Raw genomic sequence first — 20,102 nt, 5'->3', positions numbered from 1 at the left:
TAAGTGGTTTAGGTACATTACTTTGACTAGGTCCACCCCAATTAAATCTAATTTATTTGCTTTAGTAAACAACAAACTTTTCAAAAGTCAATAAATTGTAATGTGAGTGATTCTGATAATTATAAATGTATTACAGCTAAGTCAGATGAGATGATAGAATTTACTGAATGCTTACTACTCAACGTCACTAACTTCAACTGTCACCATGCTCCTTGCACCGTGAACAGCCGCACATGCCACCACTGACACTTTCACACAATATCCCATTAGTGATTACATGTCCCGCTAACTGAGCACCCCGCTGCTCTCACTGACCAACCCCAACCACATAAGGGTTTGCGACATGCATGGATCCAGACCAAACATTGCGTGTCCGCGCAGTCTGATCAGGATCCATGCTGTTCGCTTCCAAACCCTATACAAGTAGAGAAATCTGATAGCGACACAGTGGATCCTGATCAGACTGCGCGGACTCCTCGCCTCCACGCCGCGCCTCCTCGCACTCCCACCGCCCTCCAGCTCCCCGCAACCACACTTTGCTCCTCGCGCTCCTCTCGTCATGACACGCGCACACCATGCTCTTTCCGCTCCATCCGACTTCTCTTGCTTCCTCAATTACCCCACCCCACGACTTCCCGCACTCACATCGAACATCGATACCTTCCGCCACCTACCATCCTAACTACACACTTTGGCTCTTATGTGCCACACTTCACCGCATCTTCTCCACACTCAACCTCGAGTCCTGCTGCTCTCGCCCTTCACACATCGTCCACACAACTTTCACGCACAGCTCCTCCTACTCTACGCGCCACAAACCGCCCTTCACACACACTCATCCATCTCACTCTCTCACTCTATACTGCCCACTACCTTGCACACACCACACACTCTCCTGCCTCATCGCTTCCTACCTTCCACAGGCTTCACTCCCACACCACTCGAGACAGTATCCACCATCTTACACGACTTACCCCTCTCTTCCGATCCATCTCACCAAAGCATTCTCAAACTCCGCCGGGCTCCTCCTTACACCCACATTCACTCATCTCCGACACCCAACCTCCTCGGACCCAACGCCACTAACCTCACGCAAACATAACTGCCACTACATCTCAATCGCTCAGCCTTCACCTGTCACCACTACAATTCTTTGCACGAAACGCTTGGCTCAAAATTCTACACTGTACCACCAGAACTCCCGACATTTCTCTCTCTCTCACCTTTCACACCATAGATACCACTCTCATCGCGCTCACCTCTGGACACGCACAAATGTTGCCCGTGTGACGAAAAGGGATAAAGGACCATTACTATGTTTTTCCTTTTGTTTATTAGAGGCCATGGCCCCATATTCCCTATTGTTATGGAATGATTCTTGGTTCTCTTTTGTTCTGGCTACGGTAAGATGGATATATAATATACCTCACCTCATACTCACCCAATACTACTTACCTCACTACACTACCATATATATATCATATCCTCCCTACTCATCATTGTCAGAAACAAGCTAACATGTTTTACCTTAATGGCCTGTATAATTAATTTTTCACAGCTTCTCAGCCAAACAACCAACTGTGCCACAAGTTGAAACTAACAAACAGCTTTAATCTACACACCTGAAATAAAACCTTTTCCTAATAATACAATATTCTCTCTTCTACATCTCTCACTTACATACCTTCAACTCCTGACACCCATTAAGCAACACTACTCGAACTAACACGCTACACTGCTCACGCATTTCATCCTCTCGGCTATTTCCCTTCATGTAATCCTATCCACTTTTCATGCCATCATCTTTCACCAGTTCTCCTAAGCATTAGCCTCACTCACCACATAACTGTAAAGAAAATTGGGCAGATTTCTTTAAATAATGACAAGTATTCCTATAAGCGAACAGTCCTTCTTTACAAGGCATAATTACCATGGTAAGCTCGACCATGTTGCATGTCGCAGCATATCGCATCTGCTAACATTGTAAAAAGTGAGCCTAACCTAATCCCCGTGCGACTCACCCGCCCAACTACTCGCTGCTCCTTACCAAAACCAACTCATACCACGGCCGTCTGTTTAATATGCAAACTTCAACATTGAAAGAGCAGGTAGCCCACCACGTGCCCTGTAAAACCCCCCGGAAAGTAGGCCCGTGTTTCTTAACACGAACCTTTTCCCACTTTTCACTTCTTTCGACAATCATCCGCCATTCCCCTGCCTCCGACAGATGATATGTACAACTGCAACATACCTCACACACTATCTATACCCACTCCGCATCAACCTACTAATCACGCCACCCACCGCGCTTCACATTGCAGCCGAAAAGTATGTCGAGGTGATGGGACAGGCAAGACATGTCGATTTTTTTGTCGGCTGTATTTATGAAGTTGCAGTACATGAAAAACACAGGCACATGATGAATCCGCAGCATAATAAAAACAATCTAGTGTTCCGTGGTTTACCTGTTTCTAAGTGTTCATACCTTCTTTTTCTTATTACAATGAATTTTTACATGTGTTATCCCATCGCTGGTTTTGTTTTAAGCAGTGAATGACCTCTGCATGTTGCAAATAGGGTCCGTTTCAAGCAGATTTCGCAAAGACGGCTACCGCATACCTGCGATCCACTCGCCACCGACGGACCCAGTTCATCTCTCTCGCCAGACAAACTCCTAACTCAGCCACTCATTTAACTCGATTGTCATCACTCTTCACTCTACAACAAAGCCGCCGCTCAGGTAAGCCATCCCAACAATATGCTACCCCTACCCCTAGACCTCGTCACACAACTCAACCCTCACACAAAACACTACTACTACTCACACACTCTGCTCGACAACACTGTCTGGCCGCAGCCAACACCTCCGCGCTCTCTGCACGCGGAAGCGAACTCGCCACACCATTCCCTTAAAATTTGATATAGGTCAATTCAGTAGTCAAAAAAGCTTTACCCGATAATGGCCGATTGTGAAGAAACATTTGTAAAAAATACAGCTTTTGATTGCAACTTAAATATAAACAGTTATGAAAACTAACACACATCCGAACCCATCCCACGCACTCCTCTTGAACTACCACCGTTGTCACCTTTCATCTCTGTAACGCCCAGCCAGAACGCTGTAATATGTCTCCTGCACACCAACACGATTTTTGACAGACGATTTCGCCACTGGATAAATTGCAAAAACAAGCAAGTTATTCAACCGCTCTCACGTAACAACGCGCAGACTCACACCGCGTTCTCTTCTCGTAATATAACACTTACCCACCGTTTTAACACCGCTGGAACTCCTACCTATTCAAAGCAAAACTTCCTGCAATCTCTTCACGGATAAACTTTTTAAACAAGGGCGATTGCCCGGCGCAAAAGACGCTAAGCCGCCGAAAATAGTTCGTCATTCCTACGCACTGCAAAGCTTTTTCTTCTTAACATTTACCACCCCTCTACTGACACGCCATTCACGGCCTCATACAGCCCTTCACAGCTTACGCTGCATCTGAACTCCCGTATTTCCATTTCTGCTAATTTGAGTTCTATACACTTAATTACTTGTGACTACAAGTATTTTGTACTATATTTATGCAAGTACTTGCGCTAAAGCTCGACCCCGCCTGGCGTACGCTCACCACACCCACCACACCTCGCCTACACACGCCAACACTACCCCACACACCACTTTCAAGAGATTGCAAAACTCTCCTCAGTACGCAAATTTCGCATCCAACCTTCCTCAACACCCCTAGATCGCGCCGAACTCAATATTTGGAGTTCTCCGCCGCCCCCCCAAGTTGAACTATTTTGCGTAGCGTCGGCGCTCACGCTTGCATAATTCGTCGTTCACCACATGTAACCGCCTGAATTGTCGTTATCCCCCATTGGGGCGCATTGCCGCGATGCGCCCCACATAATAACTAGTACAGATTTGGCTCTTTTGAAGTTTCTTGTCTCTCTTAACAGGCTTTTAACCCTACCTCTCTAGACCCTATTGATACTAGCATTTCACCATTTTTATTACCGCAGGTACAAATGTTTCCTCGCACAGCGCCTACCAGCTGAATCTACGACGAGTCGGCATTTCATTTACTGCCACCAGAATTAAAGAGACGATACTTCAGCAAATGACATCCACCGAGATTCAACAGACTCATTAGTTGCAGCGCGAAAGCAAACAAATTTGAAGACACCCATGCGATTTTCACACCCTACCGATCATATATCGGCTTTACCTAGGCTGAAAATAACAGCTACAATAAATTCACTCCCACGGTTAACCTCCCTTCCTGACTCGACATCTAAGACCTTCTATTCGTCAACACCGCACTTCCTCCTGCTCTCCTGATTGCGTACCTCCACTTCGCCACACTACACCCGACACACACGCCCGCATCTCCACCGCACCACTGTAGGGTGCGCGTCACCCTTGCCATCCTTAGTCCTACCTACCCCTCACAACTATTCTACTCCTCGACCCCTTCTGATCTATACTGTTCGTTCCAGTTATACAAGCCAGCTCTCGTGTTCCTATGATAAGCTCTTCATTTCCAAACCCACGTACATCACTATCTCCATTCCCCTCAGTCAAACCCGCCCTTACAATTCTCTCTCTCACCGGCTCACAAGCGGTGCTGCCCACACCACATCATCTCGGTAGGAACGCTTCTGCCATCCCGGCACATTAAGGATAGATGTCACATATACACTGTACTATATTATCTGTAAGTACTTAATCAAACACCTGAATATTTTGACAATAAATGGATAATAAATGTGTTCAAATAATTTTCGCACCAACTGCAGACATGCTATTACGATGGTTAATAAAAAATATCCTGCGGTGACATTTTCTTTTAAAACAAGAGAGGTGTCTCCATTCTTTTCTTTATTCATGATGTATACATTATTAAACAGTCAAATCAACTCGTCATTCCTGTTCGCCCTCCCATTGTTTTCATCTTTATTTGTTCCAGAATCATTAATCACGATGTATAACACCTTGGTACTAAAATATGAATTTTTCCAGCAAACTTGCTAAAATAATCTAAATTTTCCAAGTAAGATGCTGTTTTAGCAAGGTATCAATTTTCACATTTTTATGAAATTTTAATATTTTGCTTACCGAAATGTATTGACAAAAGACATCACAAAGAACTTTTATTGGTTTTATTACATACATTAATACATGTAAATCATAGTTCTAAGTGGGGTAAGTCACGGTTCTTTGTTTCAAACGTGAGATACCTGTGTGTTGATTTCAAGATAATTAAATTAATTTATATTCATTTTGATAAATGTTTCTACATTCTGTTCATTATGGCAGTTTGTCTAAATCATTATGCACATTGGAAGAAACCGGTTGGAGACATACTAACTCAGAGTTATAATTAAAAAAAACTTCAAAGAGCTTTACTATCCAATTAGTTCTAATAAATTTAAATAAAGAATATCATAAACATGTTTTATTATATATCAAACGTATTAAAATATATACACGTGTTTCTCTGTTGAATATCGTACATTGAATGGATTTTAGGTAGATTGCCATTAGTTTGATAAACGCCGCATCACTTCATAGGAAAGTTCAAATAAAGGTTTGTATAAACAAATAGAGGATAATTCTTTTTCAAATAGGGTTGGTATGAAAAAGAATAAAATAATTCTTGAAACACGGTCTTACCATTTTGTGGCCTAATCACAAAGTGAACCAACATATTTCCCACAACTTCAACGACATAACTGTACTATATATTGTCTACCCTCAATGCAGATTTATATGAGGAAAAAAGAAAATTATGACACCTGAGGCTTACAAAAAATATATTGTTCTTGTTCTAGAGACACGAAATATGCCGTTATATTGATCAAGAAAGACCTGTAAAATAGGCTTATGTTTACTGGTGAAATGTTCAGAAATACGGATACAAATAGGCCTCTTTGTTTATCTGTCCCATCAAATCAAGTACATTTTTATAAAACATAATGGACGAAAGTAGCGTTCCAGTATTATTTGTTCTTTGCCACATTATGAACAACCAAAAATTGTAGATTACTTTATTTTCTTTTTTATACGCCGTGTAAATTGTTATGCGATGCACCTGGTTGTCCGTCCGTCCGGGCAACAGCCAATGTTCTGTGAGCTTCATTTCGTCCATAACCTTAGTTAAAAAGAAATAAATCCCATAAACCGACTGGTTTATGTGGAAAAGGGCCACATAAATATCAAAGAAAAAACAACACATAAACCCCAAATGTTGGCATGTCCGTCCGTCTGTTAGCAGGTTTTAATATCGATACAAAATGACTAAGTGTGACCTTGACCTGAGAAGGATCAAACCTGCGCTCGGCACATCGTCTCATTATGGTTAACACTTCTGCAAGTAGTTTCAATTTCATTTCACCGGTTAGAAAGATATAGACCGGACACGAAAACTCCTGGAAGCCTATATAAATCAATTAATCCAATTTTGATATTAGGAAATCCGAACTTGTGTTCTGCACACCGACTCCATATAAGTAATATTTTGCTAAACAATTTTACTTTTATTTTGCTTAAAAAAATAATTTCTTTCTATCGGTTCAAAAGATACAGAGCGAACACAAAATTTTGATATTGACACAAAATGACAGTCCGGCATGTCCGTTCGTCCGTGACCCTGACCTTGACCTGAGAAAGTTCAAAGCTGCGCTCTGCACATCGCCTCATTATGGGCAACATTTCTTCCCTGCAGTTCAATTAATTTCCTTCCACCGGTTCAAAATTTTGTATCTACATCGAACAATTGAGTATCAAAATCATAGCAGAAACAAAATGGCAGTTTGTCAGAATTATTAATTGGAACATATTATATGATGACGATATAACAACACTGTTTTTTTCTATTTTTCTATACGAGACACTTTTCTTATAACTTTTCATTATTTTTTATCATATCATAAAATGATCGCTTTCCATTAAGAAAGTTTAATACTCTAATGAACATTTTAAGTGTTGATGATTTACAAATGTTTTCCCATCGTTTTAGCATTTCAGTTGGAATAATATATGAACAAGGTTATAATTTAGATAAATATAATTATGTCTTCATTCGTTGAAATGAGATAAGGATCAAGGAAACTATTTGTACATTTAAACCCAAACATTATCTAGTACATGTATATGTTTGATAACGTTACATTAAGTTAGTTAAATCTTACCATGAATAGTTAAGTAAACGTTGAGTTTTACAATAAAGTTTACATTTAAATTTACTTTTCATATATATTTTAATATTTTGCTTTTATTGGAAAGATGCTTGGTAATGTATAGATATTTGAAATATGACATAATAAACAAGCATGTATGAGCACATGATTTAATTACACTACACTAGTTATACTAAACGTACATGTATATATCAAAAGTGATTTACTAATTTTGCATAAAGTAATCTTATATAGCTATATCAGTACATTGATATACATTTAGTAAAACGAGCACTTGAATGGTCTGTTCACGTATTAAAATAAATCATTTACAAAAGACATTTATATAAACTATATAAATGTTTAAACATACCAACCGTAAGATTGAAGTATAGCACTATTTATTGCACTTTTTCAGTTTCGTCATTTCTGGATACAATACTATTAATCAGCTCTTTTAGCTGTAAGTATTTTGTTTTCGTTTGAAATAAGTGACATCTATTCCAACGACAAACACTTTTATGAAAATGTTGATTTTATTAATACATGTATTTGTCTCAGCTCATTAAATAGTATAACAAATCAAGTTTATATATGTTAATAATAAAAACTCAGTAAGTCGGAGGTCAAAATAAAAAGCTGCATATAATTTCATTGTTCACCTTTTTATCAGGCGTCCATTCTTTGGTGTGCTATTCATGCAGTGATTTAAAAAGCAACGAGGAGTGTTTCAACACCACTATTTGTCCGGATGGAGAGGTATTGGACATTATTTCATTGTGCCTGCCATGCCGTTTAATCATTGCAATCTTTTTGAATAACACTGACCATCTATGCCATTTTAATTATGCACACGTATCGACACGTTAAATGTTCCTATAAACTGTTTGTGACTATAGGACTGAGAAAATAAGTGATGCTGTATTGTTATGATTTTAAGTAAAAAGAGTTACCGACGACACATGTATTGAAAATGTTTTCAATCATACGAATCGATATGTTGTTTTACGCCGTTTGGTCATATCTCGGCGGTCTTGATCGGCTGCATAACTAGCCAGTAGTTAACAATTTTTCTTCAAATGACTGACCACTTCTCCCACATGATGTCTGGTTCAGCGGTGAGACATTTTGTGAGAATCATTTAACTAATGGCGGTGCGATGCTCATGTCGTTGATTGTAAATCAACGGACCATCTTTCATTTCTATGAGAACTGACAGCCAATTTTAAATGACACATGGAGTTCATTTCCTCGCTATCGAATTCAAAGTCTACTGATACATTTAAAAATAATCCGTTCATGTAGGAATAATGAAGATATCAATAAGAATGTTTATACTTAGTATCTTTAACAAAACAAAAGAAGAAGAAGAACAACAACAACAAAATGATTCTTTTAAAGTGTTATTATACGGACCTGTACTTTAATAGAGAGTGCAAGAAATCATTGAAGATAACAAAGGCTGAAATTCCACAATATCATCTTATTTCTTATCATTAGATTTCTTAAGTCAATTTTGTAACTAAAATTCATATAATATATGCCAAACATGCGCTTTATTTTCTTTATTCTTCTTTTTTATCATATTTTTAGTATATATATATGCCACATTAGGTCTTATAGCCGTGCTCTAAATTATACTCAAATAGTTATCTCGTACTTTGCAATTCAAAATTAGAATCATCTTATCTTTATATTTGTTTTTGCAATAAGAGCGAAATTATAATGAAGAAGGTGTGGCTTAAATAAACCAGCGTTATAAAAGTGGGACACGGTGAAGTTGTATTAAAAAATGGCACTGTTAAGTTTTCAAAGACGCATCAGGCCTAAAAATGAATACCCTAGCTTTGTCTTATTTAGAAAGAGGAGAGTGTTTATACTGTTTTCATGACGTATCTAAGGAATATTAGATGCTTATCATCTGAAAACGAAGCAATGAATGTAAATAAATTTGTCATAAAGGTAGCAAATTTGAAGCATATCGGTATTTGGATTTCCATATAAAATGATAAATAACTTTAACTGTAGAAATAAATTCATAAATGCCTATGCTGCCACATATTCTTTAAATGTAATTTTATGATATTCGAAATCGTATGCGTTATTTTGCAAACAATATAAATAAATTTGACAAAATTCAATTTTTTTATGTAGGCCTGCTTTGGTCGAGCGGATGGATTCTTGACATCGGAAGTGAAACACACAACTGGATGCACCAAGGAGCTTGTAATACATATTATTGTAATCTGCAGAAAAAAATACGTGACTGTTTATTTTCATGTAATCAAGTAAAAGAAATATGCATTACCGCTGAACTTATAATAAGTTGTTTTATCATTAAAACATGACATGTTGCTTATAAAGAGATGGCGTGTGCTTACTTTATCTAGCCTTAATCTTTGTGCTGTTCTACAGAAATTAGAAATTGGACGGGAGAGATAGCGACCGGAGAATGTTTCTAATTTCTGTAGAACAGGTACGGATGAATACTAACATATCAAGTGTAAATCTTTATTTGGCCTTGTTATCATTCACTTTATTACGTCGCTATGCGGTTCAATGAAGGACTATGAAAAACAGAAGTCGATTTTGGACGGAATTGATATAATATCGACATTTGTTCGTCTATGAAAATTAATGCACAGAATTTTTAAGAAATGCAGAGTTTTCATTGGATGCCAAATAAAGTTGGAAACTAAAACAGAGTATTGTATTTCAAACATTGCAATATCTGATTGCAGAAGCCACAACAAAGACATGATACACTGGGGTTTTCTTTCTGTGCACAAGCATGTCATGATGATCTATGCAACTTGCACAGCTGCCAACTCGCAGGTACGCTATGTACACACTTTTTTCATCATTAGTTAAAGCGGTGATTGTTTATTCAACTTTCTTTTTTATTATACCTTTAACACTTTGAAAAATAAGCAATGATATGTTTTAATTTTAAGACAATTCAACAAAGCCTCCAAGATGTCTGTCCTGTGATTCGGTAGATTCTCCAAGTCAGTGCAAGAACGTCATTCAATGTAAACCTAATGAGGTAAATCGTTTAATATTGGAGAGTATTTATAAATGATTCAATGTTTTAATTATTTATATTTTCGTGTGTACATTTTCTTTTTTATATTTGAACGATTTCGAGTATAAACCAGTGTATTTAAGCAAACTACATGTACAGAGCTTTGATTCCATTATCGTAGAAAAAAACAAAAAAAAACAAAAAAAAAACAAGCAAACAAAAACCCGTAAACATTTATACAATTTTAAGACTTGGTAGAGTCATCCAGTTTACTAGCGGCAAGAATACATGACCTGAGAGTACAGATAAATGAATCGATACTAAAGCCACTGTATACAGACTCCATTACAAACGTAATTGCATCGGTAAACTACAACATAAGAATGCAGTTTGATCACAAAGTGACAAAAGTATATACAATCAGAAGAAAAAATCAAAATCGAAGCCTTGACTCGAGTGTTTGCAGATGCACACTACGTTCCAACAAACTGAGCTGTATAAAATTTATATATTTTTAAAAAGAACTGCAACTTTTAAGTTGTTTGTACCATGCATTCTTGAAAGTATGTACCCCTTTTCCCCATTGATTTGTGTAATATATAATACGCGAATTGATTAAACATCAGTCAAGATTAGTAATTGCTTCGTCAAATTATGTTACAATTCAATGTTTACAGTTGATTGTTTTTGGTTCGCATCAACAAAATAAAAGTCATATGGCAACTTTCCAGCCTTCAATGGTGGTGGAAGACTTCAGTTGCCCTTCCATGCATTTATTAAGGCAAGTGCGAGATCATCAGTAGAACTACCCTATATCCATAAGCTAGCCGGATAGTTTCCTCAGATTAACAGTTGAGAAAGACTGCATTCATAAAACAATTACAAGGATTTGAACGAAACTGTCATAAAACAAGTAATTAAACTTAATAATGTATCTTCTTTTTGAATAAATAGATATGCATCTATCTTGTAGGTTTGTTTCTCGGAAAAGGTGTTTACATTTCATAGAGTTGTATACAGATTTGGTTGTGTCAGTGGAAAGGTGATTGTTTTACTGTACATGTTGAACAATAAAACTATTTTAAGATATTTAAATATAACATTCTACTTTTAGTGCTCCTGGAGTGAAAAACTGTAGATGATATTGCGGTTAATTTTTGTATCTGTCTACCACAAATGAAAAACATTTGTTGTGATAAAACGTGATAAAATATCGAGGTTCAAAACCCCATGCGTTGTGTTGTGATATAATTGATCGTCATCGCTCATATTTCCATAAGATAACAAGGTGTTTAAGAATCCTATCATTTATGTAATTTTGTAGTTATCTTTTCGCGATATTCAAATATTAACATAAAATGAATAATAAAGTAACTCCTAATATGTCTATTTATTTGACAATTATTACATAGGACTGCAACACCCAACCTGTGAATATGGCTCCTGTTATTGGAAAGCGGAGTGATGAAAAATCTTGTTCAGTGTGTTGCAAAACGGACCATTGTAACCTGAAAGCTTGCAGCAATAACCCAGCAGGTATTGTTTCGATGTTTTGTAGACATTTAATGCAACAATAATTTGTCTTCATTTTAGATAGGCATGGAGCTAACTTAAAAGTGATATTTATTATGAAAGTATTTATTCTATATTAAATCGGCCGATATTTCGTATGAATTTAAAATGTTTTGTACATTGTATAACAATAACCTAATATGTGCCACTTCAACGTGTTGACAAAACTAGTAAAGGGCACTAACAAAGGTTCTAGTCCAGGAAACACAGTCTGCTCTATAAGTTGAAGAACAATTCACTGCTGTTTATACAGGAGCGACTTAAGGCGGTAGGGTCCATACGTGGCAAAAAACCTTTCATGAACCTTACATGAAATCCCAGTTCAGGATAGCTGACAACTAGTATCAGTCCATAAAACACAGAGATGGTACACAGTAGTGTGGGAAAACCGTCGTAATATTCTATATGAGTTAGAAGACGTAGCTAGTATTTCATATGGATCCATAAGCAGTAAACTACATGTCAATGAATCCAAGAATGCTTTTAGGTGACATGGAACTGTCTAGGATTACGATCAGTGGAATAGGCATGCGCATTGCCCAGATGACTTTCATTATAGAGTTGTAAAATGTGATGACATCAGGCTTACCATTATGATCCTAAGCAATTATGAAATGGAAACCAATTCAACATAGACAACCTTATCCACCATGAAGGTACCAAATGGCGACAATTTTAAGGAACAGTTAAGAAGTGATCCACATCAATTACTTGGAATACTAAATCATAGTGAGGCATCATGCAAGTCTTGGATAGAAGTTGCGCCATCATTCAATCAAGGCAACGTCCTGCGTGAAATCCTGTTTCATCTGGACAACGCACCCTTCACACCAGCTGGATTGCAATGCAAGCATTCCCCTTTTTCTCAAGACTTAGCCCCGAAACGAAAAAATCTCTTTGTGCAAGAAATTTGTAATGATGGTGAGTTGATTGCTGCTTTGGAATACTAGTTATGGGATCATGATTTTGACTTTTACCGTTCGGGTTTCAATCACTTTCAAACTCAAATAACAAATGTGTAGAACTAAAAGGATGTTACGTTAACAATAAAGTAGAATAAACTCTCAATGATGTGGATATTTCGTACTTACGCTCAATTGTTTTTATTCATATATCCTCGTATAAATATGAATTGTGATATAAATTCTGTTATCAACACATATAGATAATAAATACTCTGGCCTTAAGATCAGCTTAGAAATTAAATAACGTCTGTACATTTTAAAATATATACCAGATTTACTTTTCTGTCGTGAAAAGGGTTAGTTATTATATGGTACCGAGAACCATACTTAAATGCAAAGGAAAAACAAGATGACAATTAGAAATATTCATTTTGAAGGGCATATTTTTCCACTCGGACCGATTTGTGTATCGACTACGACACTGCATTGTGTTCAACATTCGGCCGTCTTAACCCAGACGCATGCAAAGAACAAATAGTACTGAATAGATGCCCATCGTCCTGCGCTACTTGTGGTAAAATGATTTATTATACTAATGTTGATTTTTGTATCTTTTTCATTTCATTTCACACTCGTTAGTACATGTATTTGAAAATAATGATTATCATATAGATTGTTAAATATCAATTGAATTTTGTGCATTCAAAAGTTTGAGCATTCAATGACTAAAGTAAATTTTATATGTGCATAGATGCATTGTGTAAAAGGCATGTTAGAGCCTCATTTTATCCAAATTTTTGTAATTCTTGAATGTTTTGTGAATGTAATCCAATTTAAGCATATCTAGCATATAAAATGATATACTACAGCTCATGTTGTATGGGGCTCGTGGCAACCATGGAGTAGCTGTTCGGCTCGTTGTGGGCTAGGTACAAGGAAACGGTCGAGAACATGTCATCGGCGTTTCAACTTTGTTGGGACTTGTGCTGGACCCTCGGTTAGCAGTTCGGCCTGTGAAGGACAGTACTGTCAAGGTTTAATTTATTTGAAAAATGAAATGTTTTCATTTTATCTGAAATGTTTTAATCTTTTTCCTTAAAACCTTAAAAAGTTGTTATGTCGTTAATTACATAACTACAAAAATAAGAAATAAGGACAAATGCGATATACATTAACCATGTAAACAATCTTAGCAAGTAATCATTCAATTTCCTTTTTCAGTGAACGGTGGATGGTGTTATGAGACATATGACGACTGCAAAGAGGTCGGCACTTCATGGCAATTTCCTTTAGAATGTACAAAAAGAATTCACAAAACCACATGTTCTTGTCCATCGCCTCGAAACGGTGGTCTCCCATGCAAATAGATTCGTAAAACAATCGAGATGTAAATTTCATCGTGTAATGTTCATATCTTGGCGATATAAAGAAGGAATATTAAATATGATAATTCCTCTATTGATTAAAAATATATTTCATAACGTAAAGAATTTGTTTGCCCGACTTCCTATTAAAGAAAATATAAAAAGGAGATCTATCGATAGCAACTAAAACAAAACAGAAAGCTGATAAACACATACTACTCGGTGTTAGTTAGTCTCTTCGTGAGATATTATGAAAGGTGTCTACATCTCTGGCACCCCAGGCAGCGGCTTAAGTGGTATTCTAAAGTCAACACTAATTGTATAAGAACAAATGTTTCCTCATAAATCAAGCGTCTACCTTAACAACTTCATAATTAACATGTAAAACTAAGCGTTTGAGATAACAAAATTCAAAATAAACAACTTCAGGATTATTATAGTTTATATGTACATGTATTGCTGTTATCTCAACAACCAAATTTTAAAGTCGTTTTCACAAGCATAAATATTAACCTACACCCTAAAATGTAATTTCAACACTCTTCAAAGGTTATGTTACTTTCAATTTTCAATTAAAATCATTCTCGATATCACTTATAAATGGCAACAGGCAATATATCAATATATCTTTTATCTTACAACACATTTGTTATATCAAAGACTCTAATATAATCAATGTGTTATTAATAGCGCTGACATGACTGTCAGTATATACGTATAAAGTATGAATTATTATTAGTGATAATGTTTAACCTTTGTCCTATGACATTTTATGGCTGTTAAATGAAATACTTAATCTCATTTCTTTCATATAAAATGCTTAAATATTAATGAATTGCTTATGGTAGGCGACTTTTTATCTTTCTTAGAAGACAGTATCCAGTTTTCAAATTGTTGTCTTTTTCGGTTTTTCTTGGTCGATCATGTGTGTGTGTTCTAATGTACAGTGCTTGTAGTTCGAGTCTTAAACAAAACAGTGTGCTCACAGAAGTACTTACACCACAGGAACAAGAACGCCAGAGGGCCTATATTTTCCAAATTTATTCTTCTAGTATCATTTTTGTGCGTATACAAGTCGTTTTTGCTCCTGCGGTATTCAAGATATGCAGCTAATTGATAAGTTATCTAATCAAATCACTACATCTCGACAAAATAACAACCTACTTACACGCGAAGGTCCGAGTGGGCCACAGGTTCCTCTGACCAAGGGTTTATGAAAAAAGAGGGATACAGAACAGACAAGGACGACAGGTTCTTTTTAATTTGCATGAATCCATTTATTAATATTTATGTCATTTTAGGATGGAATTTGAAGTATATATATCAAATTGTCGGAAAGAAAGAAAATTCAAAATCCTAATTGAAAATTGGGCCATATTAAAAATAATATCAATTTTCGAAAAAATGCGTTTCACTTTGCCTTTGTCTTCATTTAAGAAGCTTTGTTATCGCCAAATGGTCGGATACCCTCGTAACAGATATTTTGATCTGAACCGCAACATATTACATATTTTATTATAGGCAGTTATTATTCCTTTAGTTTTACCCATGCCGGAAATTTTATCTGGCAGAGAAGGAATGGACGGGTGCATTTAAGCCTAGGAGATGACGTCATTTAGTCGCTATCAATGAAACATAACGTTTTATAATTGTAATGAAATAATTATTGTCTTTTCATTGAAATAAACGACAACTTGAGATAAAAAATGTTTGAATACGAGCATTCTGTTTGTATAGGTATTCTATGTAATGTGTAATTCATTCCTTCATTGTCATCTAAACACTACAATGTACATGTATATTGTTTCCTGAAAACCTTACTTTAATAAGCACAATTATTCCACATGACTGTTGTCAAATTGGTACGGTAATGTTACATATATAATAATGGCATGGACAAGAAGTTTTCATTATGTACTCATCGAATGCTGTACAAGTACTTTGTCAAACAAATATAAATACTGTCAAACAATTTTCACAGCATTTATAGACATGTTGTTTCGATGGTAATTAGAAAATATCTTACTGTGGCTCGGATTATTTCAACTGAGAGTCCGTCATTCTCATTGTTCAAGGTGTGACAAAATCAAATTAACTGACCACCATTGCTCGCCATGCATAACAGTTGTTTCTATCTTTTTTATACCAGATTCACAAACTATTATACCAGATATTACACCATGGTACTTGAATATGAAACCATTCTAGCAGACTACCCGGGATGTTTTTTATTATCTAAGAAACATGCTGTTTTGCTAGGGATCAATTATTACCTATTATGTTGCTGACCCAAATTAATCCAAGCTTTTAATTAACAAAAGACGTCATCAAGAACTTTAGTATTGCATCAAGACAGCATGGTGTTCTGTACAATGTAGGTAAAGTCGTAACATGAGAGTTACACGTTTTGCAGGTTTTTAACATCGATCGATATTCAACTTTATATATATTCAACTTTATATATATTCAACTTTTATTTATATTTATATATTTTGTCATTATACAAATTTTACAGTCTGTCTTTTTGCAATATATCATTGTTATGTTTAAGTAGAAGTTTTGCAGAACTTCATATCATGTGGCAGATAATTAAGAATATATTACGCTCATCTTTGAGTAAAATATTGTAACTGCAGAAATTTATTGAAATCCATAAAATTCTTACTGAATATTTCTTATTTAAATAAAATGTACAAACTGTGCATAAAGCTGGTCCTTTCTTAAAAAAAAACAAACAACTACAAGTTTGTTTTTAATGAGATTATTTATTCATTAAAGTGTGTAGGATTTAAAGCATAACATATCTACTTCGTGTGAAGTCAAAACATGTTCATTTTATATTTGCAAAGTGACCATTTAGGAATCATGAATATTTTCAAATATCAAATTTGAGCATGGTATATTTTTAAATTAATTGCTTATCATTTTGGTGTGTACGGTATATTGCATTTACTACTACCGTCCATGTCAAGCGAGGCACATCATTTTCAATTTTGCGGGTTTTGGCGTTCTTAAAGGTTTCATTTCAATTGTATCAAGTTTTCTTATTTACACTATTTTTGAATACAAATGGTACTTATCTTTGCTTTAAAAAGATACATCTTAGTATTTACTCATTTACGATACCATATTAAAGGAACTCCACTGAGGCCCAAAGCCTGAAAATATGAACTTTGAATTCTTTACATAGATAAGCTGAGACACTGAAAGAAATGCAAAAAATAGTAAAAGAATATACTCAGAAATACATTTAATGTTGTATTTTGGTGCTATTCTTATCCCGATTCTTATCATTTTTGTGTCGCCTTGAAAAGGTGACATATAGGGGTTACTTTTGTCGGCGGTGTCGGCGGCGGCGGCGTCTGTGTCGGCGTCGTTGTCGGCGTCGTTGTCGGCGTCGGCGTCCCCTAAAGCTTGTCCGGAGCATAACTCAGTCACTATAAGTCTGATTGACTTCAAACTTGGTATGCATGCTTCTTTCAATAACCTGAAGTGCAGTGCACAAGGACCGGTACTCTGCAGCTCTTATTTTTTGAGTTATTGCCCTTTGCTAATTTTCATACTCTAATTTTGTCCGGGCCATTTCTCTTCAACTAAAAAAGCTATGGACTTGAAACTTCATAGGATGATAGATCTCATTATTAAGAAGTGCAGTGCACAAGAACCAGTACTCTGCACTTCCTAATTTTTGAGTTATTGCCCTTTGTTAATTTTCATACTTTATTTTTGTCCGGGCCATTTCTCCTAATGTATAAAAGCCATGGACTTGAAACTTCATAGGATGATAGGTCTCATTAAGAAGAAGTGCAGTGCACAAGAACTGGTACTCTGCATTTCTTATTTTTTTAGTTATTGCCCTTTGTTTATTTTCATACTTTAATTTTGTCCGGGCCATTTCTCCTTAAGTATAAAAGCTATGGACTTGAAACTTCATAGGATGATAGATCTCATTATTAAGAAGTGCAGTGCACAAGAATCGGTACTATGCATTTCTTAATTTTTGAGTTATGGCCCTTTGTTAATTTTCATACTTAATTTTTGTCCAGGCCATTTCTCCGAAAGTATAAAAGTTATGGACTTGAAACTTCATAGGATGATAGATCTCATTAAAAAGAAGTGCAGTGCATAAGAACTGATACTCTGCATTTCTTATTTTTGAGTTATTGCCCTTTGTTGATTTTCTTACTTTATTTTTGTCCTGGTCATTTCTCCTCAAGTATGAAAGCTATGGACTTGAAACATCATAGAATGATAGATCTTATTGATAAGAAGTGCAGTGTACAGAAACTGCTGCTCTGCACTTATTATTTTTTTAGTTATTGCCCTTTGTTATTTTTCATATTACATTTTTGTCCTGGCCATTTCCCCTAAACTACATTGTTCACAAGGCGACACATCCGACTCGCGGAGTTCTAGTTCACAATTAGATTTTTTTTCTGAAATGATCTGAAAAATGATCTGATTTCGCACCAAAATTTATTTGTCTAGACCAACATCAAATGGGACATTAATCTCGAAAAACGAGTTTTGGTTCCGTCATGCCAAATAACCTCAGTATTGTGCCTTAACCTCCACATTTTTATTTGTTTATGTTAAAGGAACATCATTTTTACGATATTCACAAAATTGTTTATATATCAACTTACACGAATATGTTTGATGTACATGTATTTAGTTATCTATGTTTAAAATTCTGTATGTGTGTTAATGATATATGTTGTATGTAATTCATTATGTTTAAAATAAATAAGGTCATTCACTGACCATTTAATCACACATGGCATTGTTTTTCCTTTCACCGGCCGTCATAAAAATAGACATCTCTTTTTATTCCATGTACCACGTTTTTATATAGATACTAATTCTATGTTTCATTTTATTGATATTTCTTTTTACAAAAATAAAGGAATCTCGACTTTGATATACTCGTTTTGAAAACTATTTGCTTTTTAAATATCAACGTCATTGTCGTCATTTAACTCTTCATGCCGTGTATATCTTATGTTCCAAACCTGTTTAACTGATTCTCTACACAGTCATATCTAAATATTTCTATGTTTGTGTAAAAAACAACAACACCCCCCTAAAAAAAAGCAAAAAAAAAAAAAAAAAAAAAAAAAAAAAATTAAAAAAAAAAAAAAATCTTTTATCTCGAATGTTGCTAATACCTTAAGTTTCTTTTGTGCTGCTTTTTCTTTAAATGCATGCTTAGTATTGTCAAATTTACACTAGTGATGCGTATGACAATCATTTAGCGTATTAGTTAGATAAGTTAGTAGGAGGAAAGAACCACCAATATAATAATTATTAATGTTTTAAGTACTAGTTATCAGATATAATATGAAAATTCATTGATACTCTGAACAATTTTATATTAATTTTAAACCTGTATACAGATGGTATGTTTTAACATGGTAATATTTCAGTCTTCTAAATCTGATAGACAAAAAATATATTTTTATAACTTGATGAAAGTTCGTACTTTATTCACTTTTGCTTTACATTGAATGTTGGCAGAAACTTTCTGAAATATTGTTGGTTAATTAATGTTCTACCGCCTTCGTGGTCGAGGGGTTAGAGTCGATGATTTCTAATTCAGTTACCTCTTTCTCGTGGGTTCGATCCTCGATAGTTTAGCGCGGAGGAAGGTAGTCTAGTACTGGTGTAACTCTCCAGGAACGATGGTAAGGAAACTACATGCTATATGACTGGGAAAAGGTGTTAAATGAAACAAACAAACAAAACAAACAAACAAACTAGATTAAAACCAGTGTTTCGTATAAACTGACATATTGGCGAAACTGTGACCATAACAGTTTCCCGCCAACATTTCATATAGTCGGCAACCGGACATTGTGCTCCTCTGAAAATGATCACGTGATATGCTGATGGAGTGATACTATAGACTTACAGACATTTTGTAGACTTCTTCATTTTCATATCATTAAAGACTTTTAAACTTCGAGAAAGCACAATGTAGGGTCATCCATTTTGAGTTTGGTTTGTGACAGGTACAGACTTTCTGTATACCAGTTTATGTGTCACCTGATTCAG

The 20,102-nt window shown here is 35.6% G+C and overlaps 1 protein-coding gene and 1 long non-coding RNA gene across 2 annotated transcripts; both read left to right on the top strand.

Moving 5' to 3' along the window:
- Nucleotides 1-7,187: 7,187 nt before the first annotated feature.
- On the top strand, nucleotides 7,188-13,222 carry LOC132746292 (uncharacterized). The gene is made up of 9 exons (XM_060735396.1): nucleotides 7,188-7,295; nucleotides 7,601-7,645; nucleotides 7,856-7,941; nucleotides 9,337-9,408; nucleotides 9,924-10,017; nucleotides 10,137-10,228; nucleotides 11,181-11,249; nucleotides 11,620-11,743; nucleotides 13,122-13,222. Exons 1-9 carry the CDS (start codon nucleotides 7,289-7,291, stop codon nucleotides 13,220-13,222), a joined length of 690 nt encoding a protein of 229 aa, XP_060591379.1. The 5' UTR covers nucleotides 7,188-7,288.
- LOC132746286 (uncharacterized) lies at nucleotides 13,142-14,159 on the top strand. The gene is made up of 3 exons (XR_009627971.1): nucleotides 13,142-13,258; nucleotides 13,554-13,718; nucleotides 13,906-14,159. It is a non-coding gene; the product is annotated as an uncharacterized LOC132746286 (long non-coding RNA).
- Nucleotides 14,160-20,102: the final 5,943 nt, after the last annotated feature.

This window comes from Ruditapes philippinarum, unplaced genomic scaffold (assembly GCF_026571515.1).
Source record: "Ruditapes philippinarum isolate M1 unplaced genomic scaffold, ASM2657151v2 ctg12620_1_1_1_1, whole genome shotgun sequence".
Lineage (NCBI taxonomy): Eukaryota > Metazoa > Mollusca > Bivalvia > Venerida > Veneridae > Ruditapes > Ruditapes philippinarum.
This window is presented reverse-complemented; position numbering and strand designations above follow the sequence as displayed.